Source organism: Scyliorhinus canicula, chromosome 27 (assembly GCF_902713615.1).
Source record: "Scyliorhinus canicula chromosome 27, sScyCan1.1, whole genome shotgun sequence".
NCBI lineage: Eukaryota > Metazoa > Chordata > Chondrichthyes > Carcharhiniformes > Scyliorhinidae > Scyliorhinus > Scyliorhinus canicula.
Genome location: NC_052172.1, coordinates 21241071 through 21265126, shown reverse-complemented (window position 1 = coordinate 21265126; position 24056 = coordinate 21241071). Strand labels below are relative to the sequence as shown.

At 55.6% G+C, this 24056-nt stretch overlaps 1 protein-coding gene across 3 annotated transcripts in view; it reads left to right on the top strand.

Annotated features, from left to right (window-relative positions):
• Positions 1-24056, top strand: part of plekhg2 (pleckstrin homology domain containing, family G (with RhoGef domain) member 2) — a 148010-nt gene that overhangs the window by 76959 nt on the left and 46995 nt on the right. For all 3 annotated transcript variants that reach the window (XM_038785931.1, XM_038785932.1, XM_038785933.1), the window contains 7 exons: positions 4252-4298; positions 5535-5685; positions 8143-8274; positions 8870-9052; positions 10434-10526; positions 11889-11975; positions 22831-22864. In XM_038785931.1, coding sequence (XP_038641859.1) covers positions 4252-4298; positions 5535-5685; positions 8143-8274; positions 8870-9052; positions 10434-10526; positions 11889-11975; positions 22831-22864 — 727 coding nt within the window. The remainder of the gene's footprint in view (positions 1-4251; positions 4299-5534; positions 5686-8142; positions 8275-8869; positions 9053-10433; positions 10527-11888; positions 11976-22830; positions 22865-24056) is intronic.

Below are 24056 nucleotides of genomic sequence, written 5' to 3'. Positions count from 1 at the left end.
TTTGTTGCTGGCTCCAGGTCCTGCACATGGATTCCCGGGAGTGGGAGTCAGCCCTTTGGCCCATCTCCCCCTTCAATTGTTGGCCGGTGCAGACACATTGATGTAGCGCCATTGGGCAGCACGGTGGCACAGTGGGTTAGCCCTGCTGCCTCACACCGCCGAGGTCCCAGGTTCGACCCCGGCCCCGGGTCACTGCCCGTATGGAGTTTGCACATTCTCCCCGCGTCTGCGTGGGTCTCACCCCCACAACCCAAAGATGTGCAGGGTAGGTGGATTGGCCACGCTAAATTACCCCTTAATTGGGACAAAAAGAATTGGTCACTATGAATTAATTTTAAAAAGCTATAGCACCATTAACCATCGTGTCCCCTCCACAAGCAATCCGATTTAAATTTGGAACTGGAAGGTGATATCGGACGGGTGATTAGAGCCTGTTCCAAGAGGTTGTTTTTGTTTTAAAGAGAGTCTTAAAGGAGAGCTAAACAGACTGAGGGTTTTCGGGAGGGAATTCTAGAGCTTGGGGGCCAACGGCGGAGCGATTAGACTCGAGGATTCTCGAGAGGTCAGAATCGGAGCGACGCAGAGATCTCGGAGGGTTTGTGGGGCGGGAGACAGTGACTGAGATGCCGTCCTTCACTACACAATCGGGACGAGATCGCTCTCAACCCAACCAATCGTATCCTTAAACCTCTACCCACACCCCCGCCCCTCTCCACCCTCCCCTCCAACACCAAGCAGAGGGCTTGCTGACTGCCAGCGGTACGGGCGAACCACCTTCACCCAGTCCCGATTGGACACACCTTGCCCTAGGAGTGAGGTTGTCAGCTGCTGGCACAGAGGGGCAGAGGGGCTGAATCAGCGCCTGGGGGCTGCATTCACAAGGGGCCGGGTGAACAAGACGGGCAGACACTGAGCTTGGCCGAGCTGGACAATGCGCATTCGCCGAAGAACGAGGACGTTTCGCTCCACTTCTCCCACATCATGGCGATGACAGTTCCCTCAATCTTCACCGTGCCCTACAGACCCAGCCTAATTTACCAAGTGTTTTAGTAGCTCGGGGCAGATGCTCCATCACCACCCCATCCCCCACCCTCCCTGAAATAACTTGCCCTCATTAACCACCCCAGATGCTGTGGCCATTTATAATCTCCATCTCTGACTGTGCTCGGAACCATCAAAGCGTCAATTTTGCAAATACTTATTAAAGGCACCGAATTAGAACGGCTGGGTCTGTCGACAATGCGATGGGAGTCATTCCCCACTAATTGGACTCTGCGTTAAAGACGGTGTTCCACTCTCACCCCCTTTTACATTAACTTTCATCAGTTGCCAGGTAACCCATCCTGTTCCACTGTCAGTCAGCACTCTCTCCGGGGTACGGTGTCGTTGACTCAGTAACGCAGGGGAGTGATGGAGTCAGGAGTGTGTTTACAGACACTACACCTCATCACATTGTGAACCACATCTAGACCCTCACCCTCCACCCACTGTCAGAACAATCAGTCCTTGCATCCGGACCTCAGTCTGAACAGAGGGGTGTCTGTGTGAGTCTCTCTCTCTCTCACACACACTCTTTCTCTATCTCTTTGCAGCACTCTCTCTCTCTCTGCCTCCATCTCTCCCTCAGCCTCTCCCTCTGTCCCTCTCAGCCTCTCCCTCTCAGCCTCCCTCTCTCCCTCTCAGCCTCTCTCTCTCCCTCTCAGCCTCTCCCTCTCTCTCCCTCAGCCTCTCCCTCTCTCCCTCTCAGCCTCTCCTTCTCTCCCTCTCAGCCTCTCTCTCCCTCTCAGCCTCTCCCTCTCAGCCTCTCTCTCTCCCTCTCAGCCTCTCCCTCTCAGCCTCTCTCTCTCCCTCCCTCCCTCTCAGCCTCTCCCTCTCTCCCTCTCAGCCTCTCCCTCTCTCCCTCTCTCTCCCTCTCAGCCTCCCTCTCTCCCTCTCAGCCTCTCTCTCTCCCTCTCAGCCTCTCCCTCTCTCTATTTTATTACAACAATGCCCTCTGGTGCTCATGTTATTTCTGACCCAGGATGACAGAATTTGTCAGGATGTCTCCCTGTCTCCCCCTCCCCCTCTCCCCCTCCCCTCTCTCCCTTCCCCTCTCTCCCCCTCCCCTCTCTCCCTTCCCCTCCCTCTCTCCCCTCTCCCCCTCCCCTCTCTCCCCTTCCCCTCTCTCCCCTCTCCCCCTCCCCTCTCTCCCCTTCCCCTCTCTCCCCTCTCTCTCCCCTCTCTCTCTCCCCGTCCCCTCTCTCTCCCCTTCCTCTCTCCCCTTCCCCTCTCCCCCTCCCCTCTCTCTCCCCTTCCCTGCTCCCCCTCCCCTCTCTCCCCCTCCCATCTCTCCCCTTCCACCTCTCCCCTCTCTCTCTCCCCGTCCCCTCTCTCCCCTCTCTCTCTCCCCGTCCCCTCTCTCCCCTCTCTCTCTCCCCGTCCCTCTCTCCCCTCTCTCTCTCCCCGTCCCCTCTCTCCCCTCTTTCTCTCCCCTTCCTCTCTCCCCCTCCCCTCTCTCCCCTTCCACCTCTCCCCTTCCCCTCTCCCCCTCCCCTCTCTCCCCTTCCCCTCTCTCCCCTTCCACCTCTCCCCTTCCCCTCTCCCCCTCCCCTTTCTCCCCTTCCACCTCTCCCCTTCCCCTCTCCCCCACCCCTCTCTCCCCTTCCCCTCTCTCCCCTCTTTCTCTCCCCTTCCTCTCTCCCCCTCCCCTCTCTCCCCTTCCAACTCTCCCCTCCCACCTCCCCCTCTCCCCTCCCACCTCTCCCCTCTCCCCTCCCCCTCTCCCTCTCTCCCCTTCCCCTCTCTCCCCTCCCACCTCTCCCTCTCCCACCTCTCCCTCTCCCCCTCCCCTCTCTCCCCTTCCCCTCTCTCCCCTCCCCTCTCTCCCCTCCCCTCTCTCCCCGTCCCCCTCTCCCCTCCCCTCTCTCCCCTTCCACCTCTCCCCCTCCCCTCTCTCCCCTCCCCTCTCTCTCCCCTTCCTCTCTCCCCTTCCCCTCTCCCCCTCCCCTCTCTCCCCTTCCCCTCTCCCCCTCCACTCTCTCCCCCTCCCCTCTCTCCCATTCCCCTCTCTCCCCTTCCACCTCTCCCCTTCCCCTCTCCCCTCCCATCTCTCCCCTCCCACCTCTCCCTCTCCTCCTCCCCTCTCTCCCCTTCCCCTCTCCCCTTCCGCCTCGCTCCCCTTCCTCTCTCTCCCCTACCCCTCCCTCTCTCTACCCTTCCTTCTCTCTCCCTCTCCCCTCTCTCTCACTCCCCTTCCTCTCTCTCCCCCTCCCCTCTATCCCTCTCCCCTCTCTCTCTCTCCCCTTCCTCTCTCTCCCCTTCCTCTCGCTCCTCTCCCTCTCTCTGTCCCCCTCTCTCTCCCCTTCCTCTCTCTCCCCCTCCTCTCTCCCTTTCTCTCTCCCCTTCCTCCCTCTCCCCTTCCTCTCTCTCCTCTCCCCTCTCTCTCTCTCTCTCTCTCCCCTTCCTCCCTCTCCCCTTCCTCTCTCTCCTCTCCCTCTCTCTCTCTCTCTCCCCCCTCCTCTTTCTCCCTCTCTCCCCCCCCCCCCCCTCTCTCTCTCTCCTCTCTCTCCTCTCTCTCTCTCTCTCTCCCCTCTCTCTCTCCCCCTCCCCTCTCTCCTTCGGACCATTGGGTCGACTGTCAATTAGATTGTAGCTCCGCTCTCAACTCCATCGATGTGCACAAGCATCTATCAATCTTAGTCTGGAATCTGTTCAACAAGGGGGGCACCCCAAACCCCCGGAGGAGGTATTCCAAAGATTCACACCATCTGAGGGAGGACACCTCTCCGCAGACCCCTCTCTCTCTCTCCCCCCATCTCTCTCTCACTCCCTCGTTCTCATCTCCAGTTTGTGTGGGAGTTGGCTTCATTTTCCACCCAACCCATCGACTCCCTACAGTGAAGAAAGAGGCCATTCGGCCTATCGAGCCTGCGCCAACCCTCTGTAAGAGCACCGCACTCTCCCGCCCTATCCCCGTAACCCCACCTACCCTGCACATCTTTGGACACTGAGGGGCAATTTAGCACGGCCAATCCACCCAACCTGTATATCTTTGGACTGCGGAGCACCCGGAGGAAACCCACGCAGACACGGGGAGAACGTGCAGAGTCTGCACAGACAGTCACCCGAGGCCGGAATCGTACCCGGAACCCTGGCGCTGTGAGGCAGCAGTGCTAACTGCCGTGCCACCGTGCTGCCCCATGTTATTAATTCTGTTTAGCTCGGGCCCTGAAACATCTATGATTTTCTTTTGTTTTTCTGTTCTCTTTCCAGAGTGAAGAATTTGATATCTATACGTTGTACTGCATGAACTATCCCAAGTAAGTGGCCAACAGGCCGTGAATTAGTCCCTCCCGTTTAGAGGGGGGTCTTTTCTTTGATCTGGAGGATTGACATATTCGGGACAGAGCGGGTCCACGTGGAACAACTCCGTCCGGCCACTGGGTCGGATTTCATTCCCAATTTAACGAGCGACTCCCTGTATCTACAATAAAGTGTTTTTTCACCAAACTATCAGTGATGAGCTTCCAGAGGCACTTGAAGGTCAGAGGGCGCCAGTGTCCAATCGTGGACTGCTGGGTAATTCGAGGGGATGACTTGACGACCACCTTTAATGCAGGTGTCTCTGATGCTTTTAATTATGTTTGGGTGACAGGGTTATAAACATTTTTTCAAGATACCATGCACGGCCAGAGGCGTATGTGCATCTCTGCAGGGGCCTCCCGGGAGTGGCTCAGGGAGAGAACCTAACTGGTCACTCGGTCAGAGTTGGTCGCCAAGTTCAAGGCAGAAACTAGTTTCCCGGTAACTAGGCCCAGTCTGGTTCCCTGCTAACTAGGCCGGGGCTGGTTGCCTAGTGACTTGGCCAGGGCTAGTTTCCTGGTAACTAGGCCGGGGTTGGTTGCCTGGTGACTTGGCCAGGGCTAGTTTCCTGGTAACTAGGCCCAGTCTGGTTCCCCGCTAACTAGGCCGGGGCTGGTTGCCTAGCGACTTGGCTAGGGCTAGTTTCCTGGTAACTAGGCTGCGGCTGGTTGCCTGGTGACTTGGATGGGGCTGGTTTCCTGGTAACTAGGCCCAGTCTGGTTCCCCGCTAACTAGACCGAGGCTGGTTGCCTGGTGACTTGGCTCGGGCTAGTTTCCTGGTAACTAGGCCCAGTCTGGTTCCCCACTAACTAGACCGAGGCTGGTTGTCTGGTGACTTGGCTGGGGCTAGTTTCCTGGTAACTAGGCCCAGTCTGGTTCCCCGCTAACTAGGCCGAGACTGGTTGCCTGGTGACTTGGCTAGGGCTAGTTTCCTGGTAACTAGGCCCAGGACTAGTTGCCCAGTAACTAGGCCAGGACTAGTTGCCCAGTAACTAGGCCAGGACTAGTTGCCCAGTAACTAGGCCAGGACTAGTTGCCCAGTAACTAGGCTGACTGCCCATTTACGAGGTGGCCCCTGATACCCGGGCAGAGGTTCTCTGGGATACAAGTGAAGCTGTGATGAATGCGAAGAGGTAAACTGAGCTGAAAACCTTCACCGTCATCTTTCTGGGTTATTTTTCTGTTTTTTACAGCTCTGTGTCTGTCCTACGAGAGTGCATGAAGAATGGAACCCTGGCTAAATTCTTCCGTGAGCGGCAGGCGACCCTTTCACATTCTTTGCCCCTGGAAACGTACCTCTTGAAGCCAGTCCAACGGATCCTTAAATACCACCTCCTGCTACAGGTAAGAGCGAAGGATCAAGGCCAGACCAGGAAAGGCACGGGTTAAACACAGCGCGGAAGGGGCTGGATCAGCACCCCGATCTCAACCCCCTCTGCCGTGACCTCCCTTGTGGTTCAACAGGCCGGACTCCTCCAGGCTGTTAAGGGTGAGCCCCCTTGGAGGCAAGTGCGGGGCGTGCGTAGAGAGTGAGAGAAAGCAGGGAATAGGAGCAGTAGGCCATTCAGCCACTCCAGCAGGCATGAATGATCCTCTGCTTCGAGTCCACCTTCCCTCTCCAGCCCCTTATTCTCCGATAATCCAGCTCTTGAACCTCGGTTCTCTGCTGTCATTCCTGTGCCAAGATGGGCTGAATGGTCTCTTGGCAGCCTGTGTTGAGGGTGGGGGATGGTGGGGGGTTTGGAAGGGAGGGAGATCCGGAGCAGGATGATTTGGGAAGAGGCCTTAGTCAGCCTCTCACCCCCATTCCGGACAATGTGGGGCGGGACAGCACAACTCCCGCCCATCTGCCACGTCCTCCATTCATTATAATATTTTGGCAAGGTTACGGGAGGCGGGGGTGGAGTGGGGGGGGGCGACCTGTAATTCCCTCACCTGTTCCTAAAACACCTTGTGTCGTCCTCGGGGGCAGAGTCACAGGCCTCCCAGCGAATGAAACAACAGGCTGTCAGGGACCTGTCACCATGAACCTTGTCGTCCATCAAATAGTCTTGGTTTCACTTTTGCTTTGAGCGGAGCACACACGCACAGCTCTGATGTCTTCAAGCTTTCAACACAACGTATAACTCTTCCCGTGTGCCGGGTCTTAATGAATGAACCCACAACCGGTTTACCCAATATCCTTGCTGCCGATCTTTAAGGAGCCTTTAAGATGATTAAAGAAGTCAGTGGGGACAGCACAGTGGTTAGCACTGCTGCCCCCGAGGACAGCACAGTGGCACAGCGGTTAGCACTTCTGCCTCCCGAGGGCAGCACAGTGGCACAGCGGTTAGCACTTCTGCCTCCCGAGGGCAGCACAGTGGCACAGTGGTTAGCACGACGACGGCACGGTGGCACAGTGGTTAGCAGTGCTGCCTCACAGCGCCAGGGTCCCAGGTTCGATTCCAGCCTCGGGTGACTGTCTGTGCGGAGTCTGCACCTTCTCCCCGTGTCTGCGTGGGTTTCCTCCGGGTGCTCCGGTTTCCTCCCCATGTGCAGGTAAGGTGGATTGGCCAAGCTAATTTGCCCCTCTGATCCGGGGATAGGGCAGGGTTGCAGGGATAGCGAGGGGGCGAGTGGACCTAGGTGGGGCGCTCTTTCAGAGGGTCGGTACAGACTCGACGGGCCGAATGGTCTCCTTCTGCACTGTGGGGATTCCGTCATTCTGTGGGAATGTTAAAACTCAAGCCAGGCCATTCCTAAAACACTTCCTCACTCAGTTGGAAGCGTAGGTTGGAAGGACATTAGTATAGTGGTGATGTTGTGGACCCTGTAAACCTACCTGAGGGCTCTGAGGAGATGAGTTCAACTCCCTCTGTGGCCACTGGGGGAAATTTAAATTCAGTAATGTAAATAATGTAAAAATCTGGAATAAAAATGTCATCCTCGATAATAATGATTGTATGACCGTCAGCTCCCATCTGGTTCACGAATATCCCTTCCGGGAAGGAAATCTGCCGTCCTTACCTTGTCTGGCCTACATGTGACTCCAGACCAACGGCAGTGTGATCAATTCCAAAACGGCCGAGCGACATGCTCCGTTGTACGAAACCACTACAGAAATGTCACGTTATTAGAACGATAGGATACTTTGGCCTCATTAACCTGCACAAGCTGGCCTGTGAGGGTATTGGGTAAACAGGATGTGGGTTGATTCATTAAAGACCAGGCACACGAGAAGAGTTATACGTTGGGTTGGAAGCTCGAAGACATCAGAGCTGTGCGGGCTCTGCCAAAAACAAAAGTGAAACCAAGATTGGGGCCGCATGACACACTTTCCTTCGAGTGATACCATGCTCAGATCCAGTGTATTGCAACAGGAAAACCCGAATACCACGGGGGGGACAGGGGATCAAGGGAGGAGGCTCACCACCATCATTGCCAGGGCAATTAGAGATGGGCAATAAACACCTGTCTAGCCCAGGATGCCCACGTGAAAAGACCAAAACGCCCTCCGAAGAAGTTGTTGAGGTTTGGGGGGGAGGGGGAGAATCAATTAAAAATGTCAAGTCTCAGGTGAATAATGAGTTATTGGGTAAGGCTACGGAACTGCTGTAGGCAAATAGAGTTCAATCATAGAGGGGCCATGATGTCACTGAATGGTGGGGCAGACACGATGGGCCAAACTGCCTCCTCCTTTTCTATGGTCCGCTGTCGATCACAACGCCACTAATCGGTTCTGTCACCACTGGCAACGGATCGAGAGTTTGAGGTGAAAGTGCGCCCGGGAGGTTTAATCACGTTTGCCGAATCTTGTCGCAGGAGTTGGCCAAACACTTTGACAAAAGCGCCGAGGGTTACGAGATGGTGAAGGAAGCGATCATCACCATGACAGCGGTAGCCTGGTACATCAACGACATGAAGAGGAAACAGGAGCAAGCTGTGAGATTGCAGGTAAAGAGGCAAATGACAAAAGCTCAACTGGGGCGGAGGGAGATTAACTCTGCGTTTGAAAAGTTAAAACAATTGCCAGGGCGGCACGGCGACGCAGTGGTTAGCACTGCTGCCTCACGGCACAGAGGACCCGGGTTCGAATCCTGGCTCCGGGTCACTGTCCGTGTGGAGTTTGCACATTCTCCCCGTGTTTGTGCATGGGTTTCACCCCCCACAACCCAAAGATGTGCAGGCTAGGTGGATTGGCCAGGCTAAATTGCCCCATAATTCTGTTCCGAGGGACCACTTTTACTGGGACCACAATAAAATAGGAAGTAAAAAGGGGTTCGGGTGAACAAACGTTCGCTCGATCATACAGAGCATCAATCTCGCTGAAAAGAGACATATTGTCGAAGTTTTCCATCTTGTACTCACCAGGGCAAACACAAGAATACCAAATTTAAAAATGATCACAACAGGTTATGCTGCAGGCGAGGAGGAGGGTGGTGGTGGAGGGGCGGGTTGGGGTAAAGAGTTTGGGGAACTACCCCGTGTTTATAAAGTGTCCATCGCACCGGGTTCTCGAATTGAAACCCCTTTTTGCCGTTCTGCCCAGGAGATTCAGAACTCGCTGCTGAGCTGGAAGGGACCTGACCTGAAAGCATTCGGAGAACTGGTTTTGGAAGGAACGTTCCGGGTCCAGCGAGCCAAGAAGGAACGGACGTTATTCCTGTTCGATAAGATGCTGCTCATTACCAAGAGGCGGGCGGAGCAGTACACCTACAACATGCACATCTTTGTGAGTGTCGGAGGGCTTTGTGAGGCAGGAGAAGGCCGGGGAATCCCTCCGTTAACGCAAACTATCGACAGCTCCTCACTTAACCCCCCCCCCCCCCCACCTTCCCGCTTCCCCCATCAGCTTTTCATCCATTAACAGCAACTGAAATCACAGAATTGTTGGATTTCAGAGGGTTGTGGGGCTGGGGGAGGTCACAGAGATAGGGAGACGCTGAGGCATGGAGGGATTTGAAAAGCAAGGAGGGGAACTTTGCTGGCTAATTCTGAATTGAAAGTCACGGCGAGACTGAGAGAGGAGTCGGACTGGTCGGGGTAAGCTGGAATAGGGGCAAAAAGAAAGTAGAGGGAGGAAGGGGCAGGAGGGGATTGAGACGGGCAGGGGGTGATGGGCAGGGGGTGATGGGCAGAGGTTGAGATTGGACAGACACGGAAGAGTGGAAATAGGCAGGGATGTGATCGGTTGCACCTCTCGCTGTGTCAGTGAGACCCCAGTAGGTGTAGCCAGTTGGATCCTGACCTCGAGAGGGAGCGGGAACTCTCAGTATCAATTATAAAATGAATAACATCTGGAAAGAGACAGCAGGTCAGAGCAGCTCCTGTGGAGAGAGAAGCAGAGATAGCAGCCAGAGTATGATTCCTTGATACTGAGGGAGTGCTGCACTGTCAGAGGGTCAGTGCTGAGGGAGCGCCGCACTGTCAGAGGGTCAGTACTGAGGGAGTGCCGCACTGTCAGAGGGTCAGTACTGAGGGAGCGCTGCACTGTCAGAGGGTCAGTACTGAGGGAGTGCCACACTGTCAGAGGGTCAGTACTGAGGGAGTGCTGCACTGTCAGAGGGTCAGTACTGAGGGAGTGCCGCACTGTCAGAGGGTCAGTACTGAGGGAGTGCTGCACTGTCAGAGTGTCAGTACTGAGGGAGTGCCGCACTGTCAGAGAGTGAGTACTGAGGGAGTGCTGCACTGTCAGAGGGTCAGTACTGAGGGAGCGCCGCACTGTCAGGGGGTCAGTACTGAGGGAGTGCTGCACTGTCAGAGGGTCAGTACTGAGGGAGTGCTGCACTGTCAGAGGGTCAGTACTGAGGGAGTGCTGCACTGTCAGACGGATATCTTTCAGATGACAAATTGGAATAGTTTGCCCTCTGATCTCCCGTCCAGTATTTTGAAGAGTCGGGGATGTCTCCTGGTGTTTGATCAAATTGTCTCTCTCACAGAAGCATATTAGCTGGTGATTATCACATCGCTGTGTGTGGGATCTTGCTGTGCCAGATTGACTGCTGCGGTACCTACGTCGCTACAGTGGCAGCATTTCTAACTGTTTGTAAAGGCTTTAGGCCTTCAGGTTTATAGAATGCTCTGTAGAAACGCAAGTCTTTCTTTCTCGACAGTGCTGCAACCTGTCATTGTCGGAGAACTTGAAGGACCAGCTGAGTTTCCGAGTGACGGATTTGACCATTCCTAAACAGCAGCACACACTCCAGGTCAGTCATCATATTGTCGGGTCAGAGATCAGTGTCCTCGTGGTCGGCCCTCAGTGACAGACTGTCTGCACTCGTTGCTGAGGCCTGTCAGGATGTATAAGGCCTGTCGCTGGTCACTAAGGCCCACTGCTGATCGCTAAGGCCTGTCGCTGGTCACTAAGGCCCACTTGCTGATTGCTAAGGCCTGTCGCTGGTCACTAAGGCCCACTGCTGATCGCTAAGGCCTGTCGCTGGTCACTAAGGCCCACTTGCTGATCGCTAAGGCCTGTCGCTATAATGCCTGTCACTTATCCCTAAAGCCTGTTACTGTTTGCAAAGGCCCTCCTTTGGTCGCTCAAGCCTACCACTAGTTGCTAAGGCTTCCCACTGGTCACTAAGGCCTGTCACTACTTACTAAGGTCTGTCACTCATTCCTCAGGCCTGTCAGTGGTTACTTAGGCCTGTCACTGGCTACTCAGGCCTGTCACTGGCTACTCAGGCCTGTCATTAGTTACTAAGGCTTGACACTGGTTACGAAGGCCTGTCACCCATTCCTCATGACTGACACTGGGTACTTAAGCCTGTCACTGGTTACTTAGGCCTGTCATTGGATACTAAGGTTTTTCACTAGTTGCTGAGGCCTGTCACTAGTTATTAAAGCTGTCAGTGGTTGCTAAGGCCTGTCACTGGCTACTAAGGTCTGTCACTGGTTACTAAGGCTTGTCACTGAATACTAAAACCTGTCACTAGTTACTAAGGCCTGTCACTGGTTACTAAGGCTTGTCACTGAATACTAAAACCTGTCACTAGTTACTAAGGCCTGTCACTGGTTGCGATCGTGGTTAATTACCTCAGGTCAGTCTTGTTCTGCTGTCCCTGGGCACATCCACTCACCAGATGTGTTATTGAAGGCAGATTGACAGCAAAGCATCCAATTCCAGCTGAGCCACCTCATGAGTCAGGTTCTGGGTTCAAGTCCCACTCCGGATTCGGGCACAAAATCGAGGCCAACACTCCAGTGCAGCACTGAGGAAATGCCGCAGGGTTGGCGGTGCAGTTTTTGGATGAGCCATTAACCACCGGCCTACTTGTGTCGATGCGACAGATCCCATGGCATTATTTTGAAAAAGACGGGAGCCCGGGCCAGTATTTATCTCTCCATTGTTGTCACAAGGAGCAGATTGGCTGGGCCGTCACGTGGCTGTTTATGGGATCTTGCTGTGCTCAGATTAGTTGTGACATTTCCTACAATCCAGCAGTGACTACGCTGACAAAAAGTACTTACCGCCAACAGGAGAGCACTTTGGGACATTGATATAAATCCAAGTCCTTTCTTGTTTGTCAATTGTAATGATCATGATGCTGATTGGTCTGTTTTCCCAGGCTAAGAATCAAGAGGAGAAGAGATTGTGGATCCATTACCTGAAGCGCCTGATCATCGAGAATCACCCAGCATCCATCCCACAGAAGGTCAGAGCGTGTCTGTTTCTGTGTGTGTGTGTGTGGAGGGCGGGTGTTGGCTTGGATGTGTGAGGGGGTAGATTTTGTGTGTGTGGTGTGGTATTGCACTGTCAGCGGGTCAGTACTGAGGGAGTGCCGCACTGTCCGAGAGTCAGTACTGAGGGAGAGCCGCACTGTCAGAGGGTCAGTACTGAGGGAGTGCCGCAGTGTCAGAGGGTCAGTACTGAGGGAGAGCTGCAGTGTCAGAGGGTCAGTACTGAGGGAGTGCCGCACTGTCAGAGGGTCAGTACTGAGGGAGTGCCTCACTGTCAGAGGGTCAGTACTGAGGGAGCCCCGCACTGTCAGAGGGTCAGTACTGAGGGAGTGCCGCACTGTCAGAGGGTCAGTACTGAGGGAGTGCTGCACTGTCAGAGGGTCAGTACTGAGGGAGTGCGGCACTGTCAGAGGGTCAGTACTGAGGGAGCGCTGCACTGTCAGAGGGTCAGTACTGAGGGAGTGCCGCACTGTCAGAGGGTCAGTACTGAGGGAGTGCTGTACTGTCAGAGGGTCAGTACTGAGGGAATGCTGCACTGTCAGAGGGTCAGTACTGAGGGAGTGCCGCACTGTCAGAGGGTCAGTACTGAGGGAGTGCTGCACTGTCAGAGGGTCAGTACTGAGGAAGTGCCGCACTGTCAGAGGGTCAGTACTGAGGGAGTGCTGCACTGTCAGAGGGTCAGTACTGAGGGAGTGCCGCACTGTCAGAGGGTCAGTACTGAGGGAGTGCTGCACTGTCAGAGGGTCAGTACTGAGGGAGTGCCTCACTGTCAGAGGGTCAGTACTGAGGGAGTGCTGCACTGTCAGAGGGTCAGTACTGAGGGAGTGCCGCACTGTCAGAGGGTCAGTACTGAGGGAGTGCCGCACTGTCAGAGGGTCAGTACTGAGGGAGTGCCGCACTGTCAGAGGGTCAGTACTGAGGGAGTGCCGCACTGTCAGAGGGTCAGTACTGAGGGAGTGCCGCACTGTCAGAGGGTCAGTACTGAGGGAGTGCCGCACTGTCAGAGGGTCAGTACTGAGGGAGTGCTGCACTGTCAGAGGGTCAGTACTGAGGGAGTGCCGCACTGTCAGAGGGTCAGTGCTGAGGGAGTGCCGCACTGTCAGACGGTCAGTACTGAGGGAGTGCTGCACTGTCAGAGGGTCAGTACTGAGGGAGTGCCGCACTGTCAGAGGGTCAGTACTGAGGGAGTGCTGCACTGTCAGAGGGTCAGTACTGAGGGAGTGCTGCACTGTCAGAGGGTCAGTACTGAGGGAGTGCCGCACTGTCGCTGAAATTGGCTGTCAGCACTTGTCGAAATTACTCAACTGGCTGGGAAGCCCTTTAGATGATCCTCGAAGGCGCTAGATGAATGCAGGTTCTTTCCCCCTGCAGACCTGGGGCTGGATTCTCCAATAATGGCGCTATGTCCCCACGCCAGCGTTTCACTCTGTTCTTTCCTTAAGAAAGCCCCGAGTGATTCCCCTACCTGCAGAGGGCTGGCAGGGCCCCGGAGTGCTCCTCGTAGCTCTGGCTGCGGATACGGCCCCGGCACTTCCGGTCAGGCGTCCGCGCATGCGCAGCGCGGCGGCCTGCAGCTGCTGCATTGTGGGACATGGCGGACTCAGACCGCGGAGCGGCACCAAGAAGGTAGCCCCCCTGAGATCGTGCGCGCCTGCGGAGTCCAGCCGCCTGATCGCCCACATGGCCGGCCATGAGGCCCCCCCCCCCCCCGGTGATCGATCCACCCGCCCCCCCACCCGAATTTCCCAACGGCTGATGCGTGGGTACAACCACGCCGTCGGGAACTCGGGTCAGTTTTGCGCGGAGAATCCGGGGGGGGGGGGGTGTTGCCTCTGTCAATGGCCCCCTACCCGCGCCATGTAGTTCGCGCATGAGAGACTCCCGATCAACTCTGCGGGGACCGGGGCTTGCGCATGCCCGCCCACGGATCCAACAATCCTCTGGCCGTATCCGCAGGTAAAGCCGGGGGCTACACTCCCCACACACACTCATCCCAGCCACACACACTCATCCCAGCCCCACACACACTCATCCCAGCCCCACACACACTCATCCCAGCCCCACACACACATTACACTCCCCACACACACTCATCCCAGCCCCACACACACATTACACTCCCCACACACACTCATCCCAGCCGCACACACACATTGCACTCCCCACACACACTCATCCCAGCCACACACACACATTGCACTCCCCACACACACTCATCCCAGCCGCACACACACTCATCCCAGCCGCACACACACATTACACTCCCCACACACACTCATCCCAGCCACACACACACATTACACTACACACACTCATCCCAGCCACACACACACATTACACTCCCCACACACACTCATCCCAGCCTCACACACACATTACACTCCCCACACACACTCATCCCAGCCACACACACACATTACACTCCCCACACACACTCATCCCAGCCCCACACACACTGCACTCCCCACACACACTCATCCCAGCCCCACATACACATTACACTCCCCACACACACTCATCCCAGCCGCACACACACATTACACTCCCCACACACACTCATCCCAGCCTCACACACACATTACACTCTCCACACACACTCATCCCAGCCTCACACACACATTACACTCCCCACACACACTCATCCCAGCCACACACACACATTACACTCCCCACACACACTCATCCCAGCCCCACACACACTGCACTCCCACACACACTCATCCCAGCCCCACACACACATTACACTCTCCACACACACTCATCCCAGCCTCACTCACACATTACACTCCCCACACACACTCATCCCAGCCCCACACACACTGCACTCCCCACACACACTCATCCCAGCCACACACACACATTACACTCCCCACACACACTCATCCCAGCCCCACACACACATTACACTCCCCACACACACTCATCCCAGCCACACACACACATTACACTCCCCACACACACTCATCCCAGCCACACACACACATTACACTCCCCACACACACTCATCCCAGCCACACACACACTCATCCCAGCCGCGCACACACATTACACTCCCCACACACACTCATCCCAGCCACACACACACATTACACTCCCCACACACACTCATCCCAGCCACACACACACATTACACTCCCCACACACACATTACACTCCCCACACACACTCACCCCTGCCACACACACACATTACACTCCCCACACACACTCATCCCAGCCACACACACACATTACACTCCCCACACACACTCATCCCAGCCACACACACACATTACACTCCCCACACACACTCATCCCAGCCACACACACACTCATCCCCGCCTCACACACACTCATCCCAGCCCCACACACACATTACACTCCCCACACACACTCATCCCCGCCCCACACACACTCATCCCAGCCCCACACACACATTACACTCCCCACACACACTCATCCCAGCCACACACACACATTACATTCCCCACACACACTCATCCCAGCCGCACACACACATTACACTCCCCACACACACATTACACTCCCCACACACACTCACCCCTGCCACACACACACATTACACTCCCCACACACACTCATCCCAGCCACACACACACATTACACTCCCCACACACACTCATCCCAGCCACACACACACATTACACTCCCCACACACACTCATCCCAGCCACACACACACTCATCCCCGCCTCACACACACTCATCCCAGCCCCACACACACATTACACTCCCCACACACACTCATCCCCGCCCCACACACACTCATCCCAGCCCCACACACACATTACACTCCCCACACACACTCATCCCAGCCACACACACACATTACACTCCCCACACACACTCATCCCAGCCACACACACACATTACACTCCCCACACACACTCATCCCAGCCGCACATACACATTACACTCCCCACACACACTCATCCCAGCCACACACACACACATTACACTCCCCACACACACTCATCCCAGCCACACACACACATTACACTCCCCACACACACTCATCCCAGCCACACACACACATTACACTCCCCACACACACTCGTCCCAGCCCCACACACACATTACACTCCCCACACACACTCATCCCAGCCCCACACACACATTACACTCCCCACACACTCTCATCCCAGCCACACACACACATTACACTCCCCCACACACTCATCCCCGCCCCACACACACTCATCCCAGCCGCACACACACATTACACTCCCCACACACACTCATCCCAGCCACACACACACATTACACTCCCCACACACACTCATCCCAGCCACACACACACACATTACACTCCCCACACACACTCAGCCCAGCTGCTCACACACATTACCCTCCCCACACACACTCATCCCAGCCGCACACACACATTACACTCCCCACACACACTCATCCCAGCCACACACACACATTACACTCCCCACACACACTCATCCCAGCCACACACACACATTACACTCCCCACACACACTCATCCCAGCCACACACACACACATTACACTCCCCACACACACTCAGCCCAGCTGCTCACACACATTACACTCCCCACACACACTCATCCCAGCCACACACACACATTACACTCCCCACACACACTCATCCCAGCCGCACACACACATTACACTCCCCAAGCACACTCATCCCAGCCGCACACACACATTACACTCCCCACACACACTCATCCCAGCCACACACACACATTACACTCCCCACACACACTCATCCCAGCCCCACACACACATTACACTCCCCACACACACTCATCCCAGCCGCGCACACACATTACACTCCCCACACACACTGATCCCAGCCCCACACACACATTACACTCCCCACACACACTCATCCCAGCCGCACACACACATTACACTCCCCACACACACTCATCCCAGCCACGCACACACATTACACTCCCCACACACACTCATCCCAGCCCCACACACACATTACACTCCCCACACACACTCATCCCAGCCGCACACACATTACACTCCCCACACACACTCATCCCAGCTCCACACACACATTACACTCCCCACACACACTCATCCCAGCCGCACACACACATTACACTCCCCACACACACTCATCCCAGCCCCACACACACTCATCCCAGCCACACACACACTCATCCCAGCCGCACACACACTCATCCCAGCCCCACACACACATTACAGTCCCCACACACACTCATCCCAGCCCCACACACACATTACACTCCCCACACACTCTCATCCCAGCCACACACACACATTACACTCCCCCACACACTCATCCCCGCCCCACACACACTCATCCCAGCCGCACACACACATTACACTCCCTGCACACACTCAGCCCAGCTGCTCACACACATTACCCTCCCCACACACACTCATCCCAGCCACACACACACATTACACTCCCCACACACACTCATCCCAGCCACACACACACATTACACTCCCCACACACACTCATCCCAGCCACACACACACATTACACTCCCCACACACACTCATCCCAGCCACACACACACATTACACTCCCCACACACACTCATCCCAGCCACACACACACATTACACTCCCCACACACACTCAGCCCAGCTGCTCACACACATTACACTCCCCACACACACTCATCCCAGCCACACACACACATTACACTCCCCACACACACTCATCCCAGCCGCACACACACATTACACTCCCCAAGCACACTCATCCCAGCCGCACACACACATTACACTCCCCACACACACTCATCCCAGCCACACACACACATTACACTCCCCACACACACTCATCCCAGCCCCACACACACATTACACTCCCCACACACACTCATCCCAGCCGCGCACACACATTACACTCCCCACACACACTGATCCCAGCCCCACACACACATTACACTCCCCACACACACTCATCCCAGCCGCACACACACATTACACTCCCCACACACACTCATCCCAGCCACGCACACACATTACACTCCCCACACACACTCATCCCAGCCCCACACACACATTACACTCCCCACACACACTCATCCCAGCCGCACACACATTACACTCCCCACACACACTCATCCCAGCTCCACACACACATTACACTCCCCACACACACTCATCCCAGCCGCACACACACATTACACTCCCCACACACACTCATCCCAGCCCCACACACACTCATCCCAGCCGCACACACACTCATCCCAGCCCCACACACACTCATCCCAGCCACACACACACTCATCCCAGCCGCACACACACTCATCCCAGCCCCACACACACTCATCCCAGCCCCACACACACTCATCCCAGCCGCACACACACTCATCCCAGCCCCACACACACTCATCCCAGCCTCACACACACATTACACTCCCCACACACACTCATCCCAGCCTCACACACACATTACACTCCCCACACACACTCATCCCAGCCACACACACACTCATCCCAGCCCCACACACACATTACACTCCCCACACACACTCATCCCAGCCCCACACACACTCATCCCAGCCCCACACACACTCATCCCAGCCGCACACACACATTACACTCCCCACACACACTCATCCCAGCGCCACACACACACATTACACTCCCCACACACACTCATCCCAGCCACACACACACATTACACTCCCCCCACACACACTCATCCCAGCCCCACACACACATTACACTCCCCACACACACTCATCCCAGCGCCACACACACACATTACACTCCCCACACACACTCATCCCAGCCCCACACACATTACACTCCCCACACACACTCATCCCAGCCCCACACACACATTACACTCCCCACACACACTCATCCCAGCCCCACACACACATTACACTCCCCACACACACTCATCCCAGCCCCACACACACATTACACTCCCCACACACACTCATCCCAGCCCCACACACACATTACACTCCCCACACACACTCATCCCAGCCCCACACACACATTACACTCCCCATACACTCGTCCCAGCCCCACACACACATTACACTCCCCACACACACTCATCCCAGCCACGCACACACATTACACTCCCCACACACTCGTCCCAGCAACCACCCTCCCTCCCGTTACTCCCCCCGGCCCTGGCAGAAGCCCCACCCCGGCCGGCAGCATGACTGTCAGTAACTATGGCGATGTTGGACACTGTCTGTCTCCCCCCCCCTCTCTCTCCCTCAGCAGCCACAGCACAAGTGAGCCGCGATGTGGCGAACTCGGCCCATCGGAGACGGAGAATCTCGGAAGCCCCGGAGAATCCCGGTGACCCCGGAGAATCCCGATTCGGGCCCGCGAATGACACGCAAACGGTGTCGATTGTACGTGCATTCCGGAACGCATTGACGTCACTGTCGAGCCGGCAGAGAATTGCGATTTGGCGCCAAATCGGCGTCTGCCGCGATTTCAGCGTTGGAATTGTTTTTCCGCCCGATCGCGTTTCCGGATTTCCGGGGTCGGCTGACAGAGAATCCCACCCCGGGTGATAAAACCTCCACCCAGTGGCTGGGAGTCTGGGGCGTATTATTGGATTCACCCAGCAGAGGGCAGCAGAGCGTCACAGGACTCGCCCTCCCTCACAGACACCGACACAGGGGGCGGGGTTTCTATAATCCTCAGAACCTGAGGACATAATGAGGTAATTTTTCAAGGGTGGTCACTGGTGTAAGGTCACAGCAGATTGGTGCACAGCAAGATCCCACAAACTCTAGATCACCGATCACCAGAGATTTTATTTGAGGGAAGAATATTTCAGGACACCTGGGAGAACGTTCCTGTTTCTCCTGCAAAAACATTGACCAACCCAATCCTTAACGTCCACCTCAGAGTCCAGACAGGATCCCGGTTTAATCTCTGATCTGAAAGTTGGACCCATAACAGTGCAGCACTCCCTCAGTACTGACCCTCTGACAGTGCAGCTCTCCCTCAGTACTGACCCTCTGACAGTGCGGCACTCCCTCAGTACTGACCCTCTGACAGTGCAGCACTCCCTCAGTACTGACCCTTTGACAGTGCAGCACTCCCTCAGTACTGACCCTCTGACAGTGCGGCACTCCCTCAGTACTGACCCTCTGACAGTGCAGCACTCCCTCAGTACTGACCCTCTGACAGTGCAGCACTCCCTCAGTACTGACTCTCTGACAGTGCGGCACTCCCTCAGTACTGACCCTCTGACAGTGCGGCACTCCCTCAGTACTGACCCTCTGACAATGCAGCACTCCCTCAGTACTGACCCTCTGACAGTGCAGCACTCCCTCAGTACTGACCCTCTGACAGTGCGGCACTCCCTCAGTACGGACCCTCTGACAGTGCAGCACTCCCTCAGTACTGACCCTCTGACAGTGCGGCGCTCCCTCAATACTGACCCTCTGACAGTGCGGCACTCCCTCAGTACTGACCCTCTGACAGTGCAGCACTCCCTCAGTACGGACCCTCTGACAGTGCGGCACTCCCTCAGTACTGACCCTCTGACAGTGCAGCACTCCCTCAGTACGGACCCTCTGACAGTGCAGCACTCCCTCAGTACTGACCCTCTGACAGTGCGGCACTCCCTCAGTACTGACCCTCTGACAGTGCGGCACCCCCTCAGTACTGACCCTCTGACAGTGCGGCACTCCCTCAGTACTGACCTTCTGACAGTGCGGCACTCCCTCAGTACTGACCCTCTGACAGTGCAGCACTCCCTCAGTACTGACCCTCTGACAGTGCGGCGCTCCCTCAGTACTGACCCTCTGACAGTGCAGCACTCCCTCAGTACTGACCCTCTGACAGTGCGGCGCTCCCTCAGTACTGACCCTCTGACAGTGCGGTGCTCCCTCAGTACTGACCCTCTGACAGTGCAGCACTCCCTCAGTACTGACCATCTGACAGTGCAGCATTCCCTCAGTACTGACCCTCTGACAGTGCGGCACTCCCTCAGTACTGACCCTCTGACAGTGCAGCACTCCCTCAGTACTGACCCTCTGACAGTGCGGCACTGCCTCAGTACTGACCCTCTGACAGTGCAGCACTCCCTCAGTATTCCCCTCATACAGAGTCAGGCACTGTAAATGGTGAAACAAACAGCTTGGAGTCTATTTTTAGTTAGTTAAAGGTTAATCTGACAATAGTACTGAAGACTTGTGCTCCAGAACTTGCCGCCCCCCCCTAGCCGAGCTGTTCCAGTACAGCTACTACACTGGCATCTACCCAGTAATGTGGAAAGTTGCCCAGATGTCTCCTGTACAAACAACAGCACAAATCCAACCCAGCCAATTACTGCCCTGTCAGTCTACTCTCCATCATCAGCAAAGTGATGGGAGGAGTCATTAACAGTTCTATCAAGCGGCACTTACTCAGCAATAACCTGCTCACGGACACTCAGTTTGGGTTCCGCCAGGGTCACTCAGCTCCGGACCTCATTACAGCCTTGGTTCAAACATGGACAAAAGAGCTGAAGGCCAGAGGTGAGGTGAGAGTGACTGCCCTTGACATCAAGGCAGCATTTGATCGCGTGTGGCATCAAGGGGCCCGAGCTAAACTGGAGTCAATGGGAATCAGGGGGGAAACTCTCCGCTGGTTGGGGTCATACCCGGCACAAAGGAAGATGGTTGTGGTGGTTGGAGGTCAATCATCTCAGCTCCAGGCTATCACTGCAGGAGTTCCTCAGGGTAGTGTCCTCGGCCCCAACTATCTTCAGCTGCTTCAATGACCTCCCTTCCACCATAAGGTCAGATTGGGGATGACTGCACAATGTTCAGCACCATTCGCGACTCCTCAGATAATGAAGCAGAGTCCGTGTCCAAATGCAGCCAGACCTGGACAATATCCAGGCTTGGGCTGACAAGTGGCAAGTTACATTCACGCCACACAAGTGCCAGGTAATGACCATCACCTACAAGAGAGGATCAAACCATCGCCCCTTGACATTCAATGGCATTACCATCGCTGAATTCCCCACAATCAACAAAAGGGGGTTACCATTGATCAGAAACTGAACTGGACCCAGCCACATTAATACTGTGGCTACCAGGGCAGGTCAGAGACGAGGAACCCTCCAATGAGTAACTCACCTCCTGACTCCCCAAAGCCCGTCCACAATTCAGGAGTGTGATGGAATACTCTCCACTTGCCTGGATGAGTGCAGCTCCAACAACACTCAAGAAGCTCCACACCAACCAGGACAAAGCAGCCCCGCTTGATTGGCAGTCCTTCCACAAACATTCACTCCCTCCACCATCGACGAACAGTAACAGCCGTGTGTACCATCTACAAGATGCACTGCAGGAACTCACCAAGGCTCCTTAGGCAGCACCTTCCAAACCCACGACCACCACCATCTAGAAGGACAAGAGCAGCAGATACCTGGGAACCCCACCACCTGGAGGTTCCCCTCCAAGTCACTCACCACCCTGACTGGGAAATATATCGGCCGTTCCTTCACTGTCGCTGGGGCAACTCCCTCCCTAACAGCACAGTGGGTGTACCCACACGTCAGGGACCGCAGCGGTTCAAGAAGGCAGCTCACCCACCACCTTCTGAAGGACAACCAAGGGATGGTAATAAATGCTGGGCTAACCAGCGACGCCCACAACACGTAAATGAATAAAAACAAAGATTGGATTCCTTTGGGAAACAATTGGCCGCTGTATCCTGAGAAAGTTCTGTTGTCCGCAGGGTTTTGGCTCCATCTTGCCCATGAAGGGTGTGAGTTCGAGGAGTTTGCCCTCTGCGTTAACCGGTTGATGTTGTTAGTTAGCGGAATGTTCTCAGCTTTGACCAGCCCAGTCTCAGTATTGATACATTTCTCTCTTACTTCCTTCCACAGGCAAGACAGGTCCTGTTCGACAACCACTCTCACCGTAAGTAAACCCATCTGCATTTCCTGAGCACTGTAACAGTTTTGAACTTGAGCCCAAGCTATCCGTGACGGAGTTGGAGGAATCGTGGGAGTGAGGGACAGAAAGTCTTGAGGTCAATCGGCATTCCAGAGATCAGCACAAAAACTAGACCTTCAGTGCAGTATTCACAGAGTGCGACTCTGTCAGTCAGTACTGAGGGGGTGCTGCACTGTCAGAGGGTCAGTACTGAGGGAGTGCTGCACTGTCAGAGGGTCAGTACTGAGGGAGTGCCGCACTGTCAGAGGGTCAGTACTGAGGGAGTGCCGCACTGTCAGAGGGTCAGTACTGAGGGAGTGCCGCACTGTCAGAGGGTCAGTACTGAGGGAGTGCCGCACTGTCAGAGGGTCAGTACTGAGGGAGTGCCGCACTGTCAGAGGGTCAGTACTGAGGGAGTGCCGCACTGTCAGAGGGTCAGTACTGAGGGAGTGCTGCACTGTCAGAGGGTCAGTACTGAGGGAGTGCTGCACTGTCAGAGGGTCAGTACTGAGGGAGTGCCGCACTGTCAGAGGGTCAGTACTGAGGGAGTGCTGCACTGTCAGAGGGTCAGTACTGAGGGAGTGCTGCACTGTCAGAGGGTCAGTACTGAGGGAGTGCCGCACTGTCAGAGGGTCAGTACTGAGCGAGTGCCGCACTGTCAGAGGGTCAGTACTGACGGAGTGCCGCACTGTCAGAGGGTCAGTACTGAGGGAGTGCCGCACTGTCAGAGGGTCAGTGCTGAGGGAGTGCTGCACTGTCAGAGGGTCAGTACTGAGGGAGCGCTGCACTGTCAGAGGGTCAGTACTGAGGGAGTGCTGCACTGTCAGAGGGTCAGTACTGAGGGAGTGCCGCACTGTCAGAGGGTCAGTACTGAGGGAGTGCTGCTCTGTCAGTGGGTCAGTACTGAGGGAGTGCTGCACTGTCAGAGGGTCAGTACTGAGGGAGTGCCGCACTGTCAGAGGGTCAGTACTGAGGGAGTGCCGCACTGTCAGAGTGTCAGTACTGAGGGAGTGCTGCACTGTCAGAGGGTCAGTACTGAGGGAGTGCTGCACTGTCAGAGGGTCAGTACTGAGGGAGTGCTGCACTGTCAGAGGGTCAGTACTGAGGGAGTGCTGCACTGTCAGCGGGTCAGTACTGAGGGAGTGCTGCACTGTCAGAGGGTCAGTACTGAGGGAGT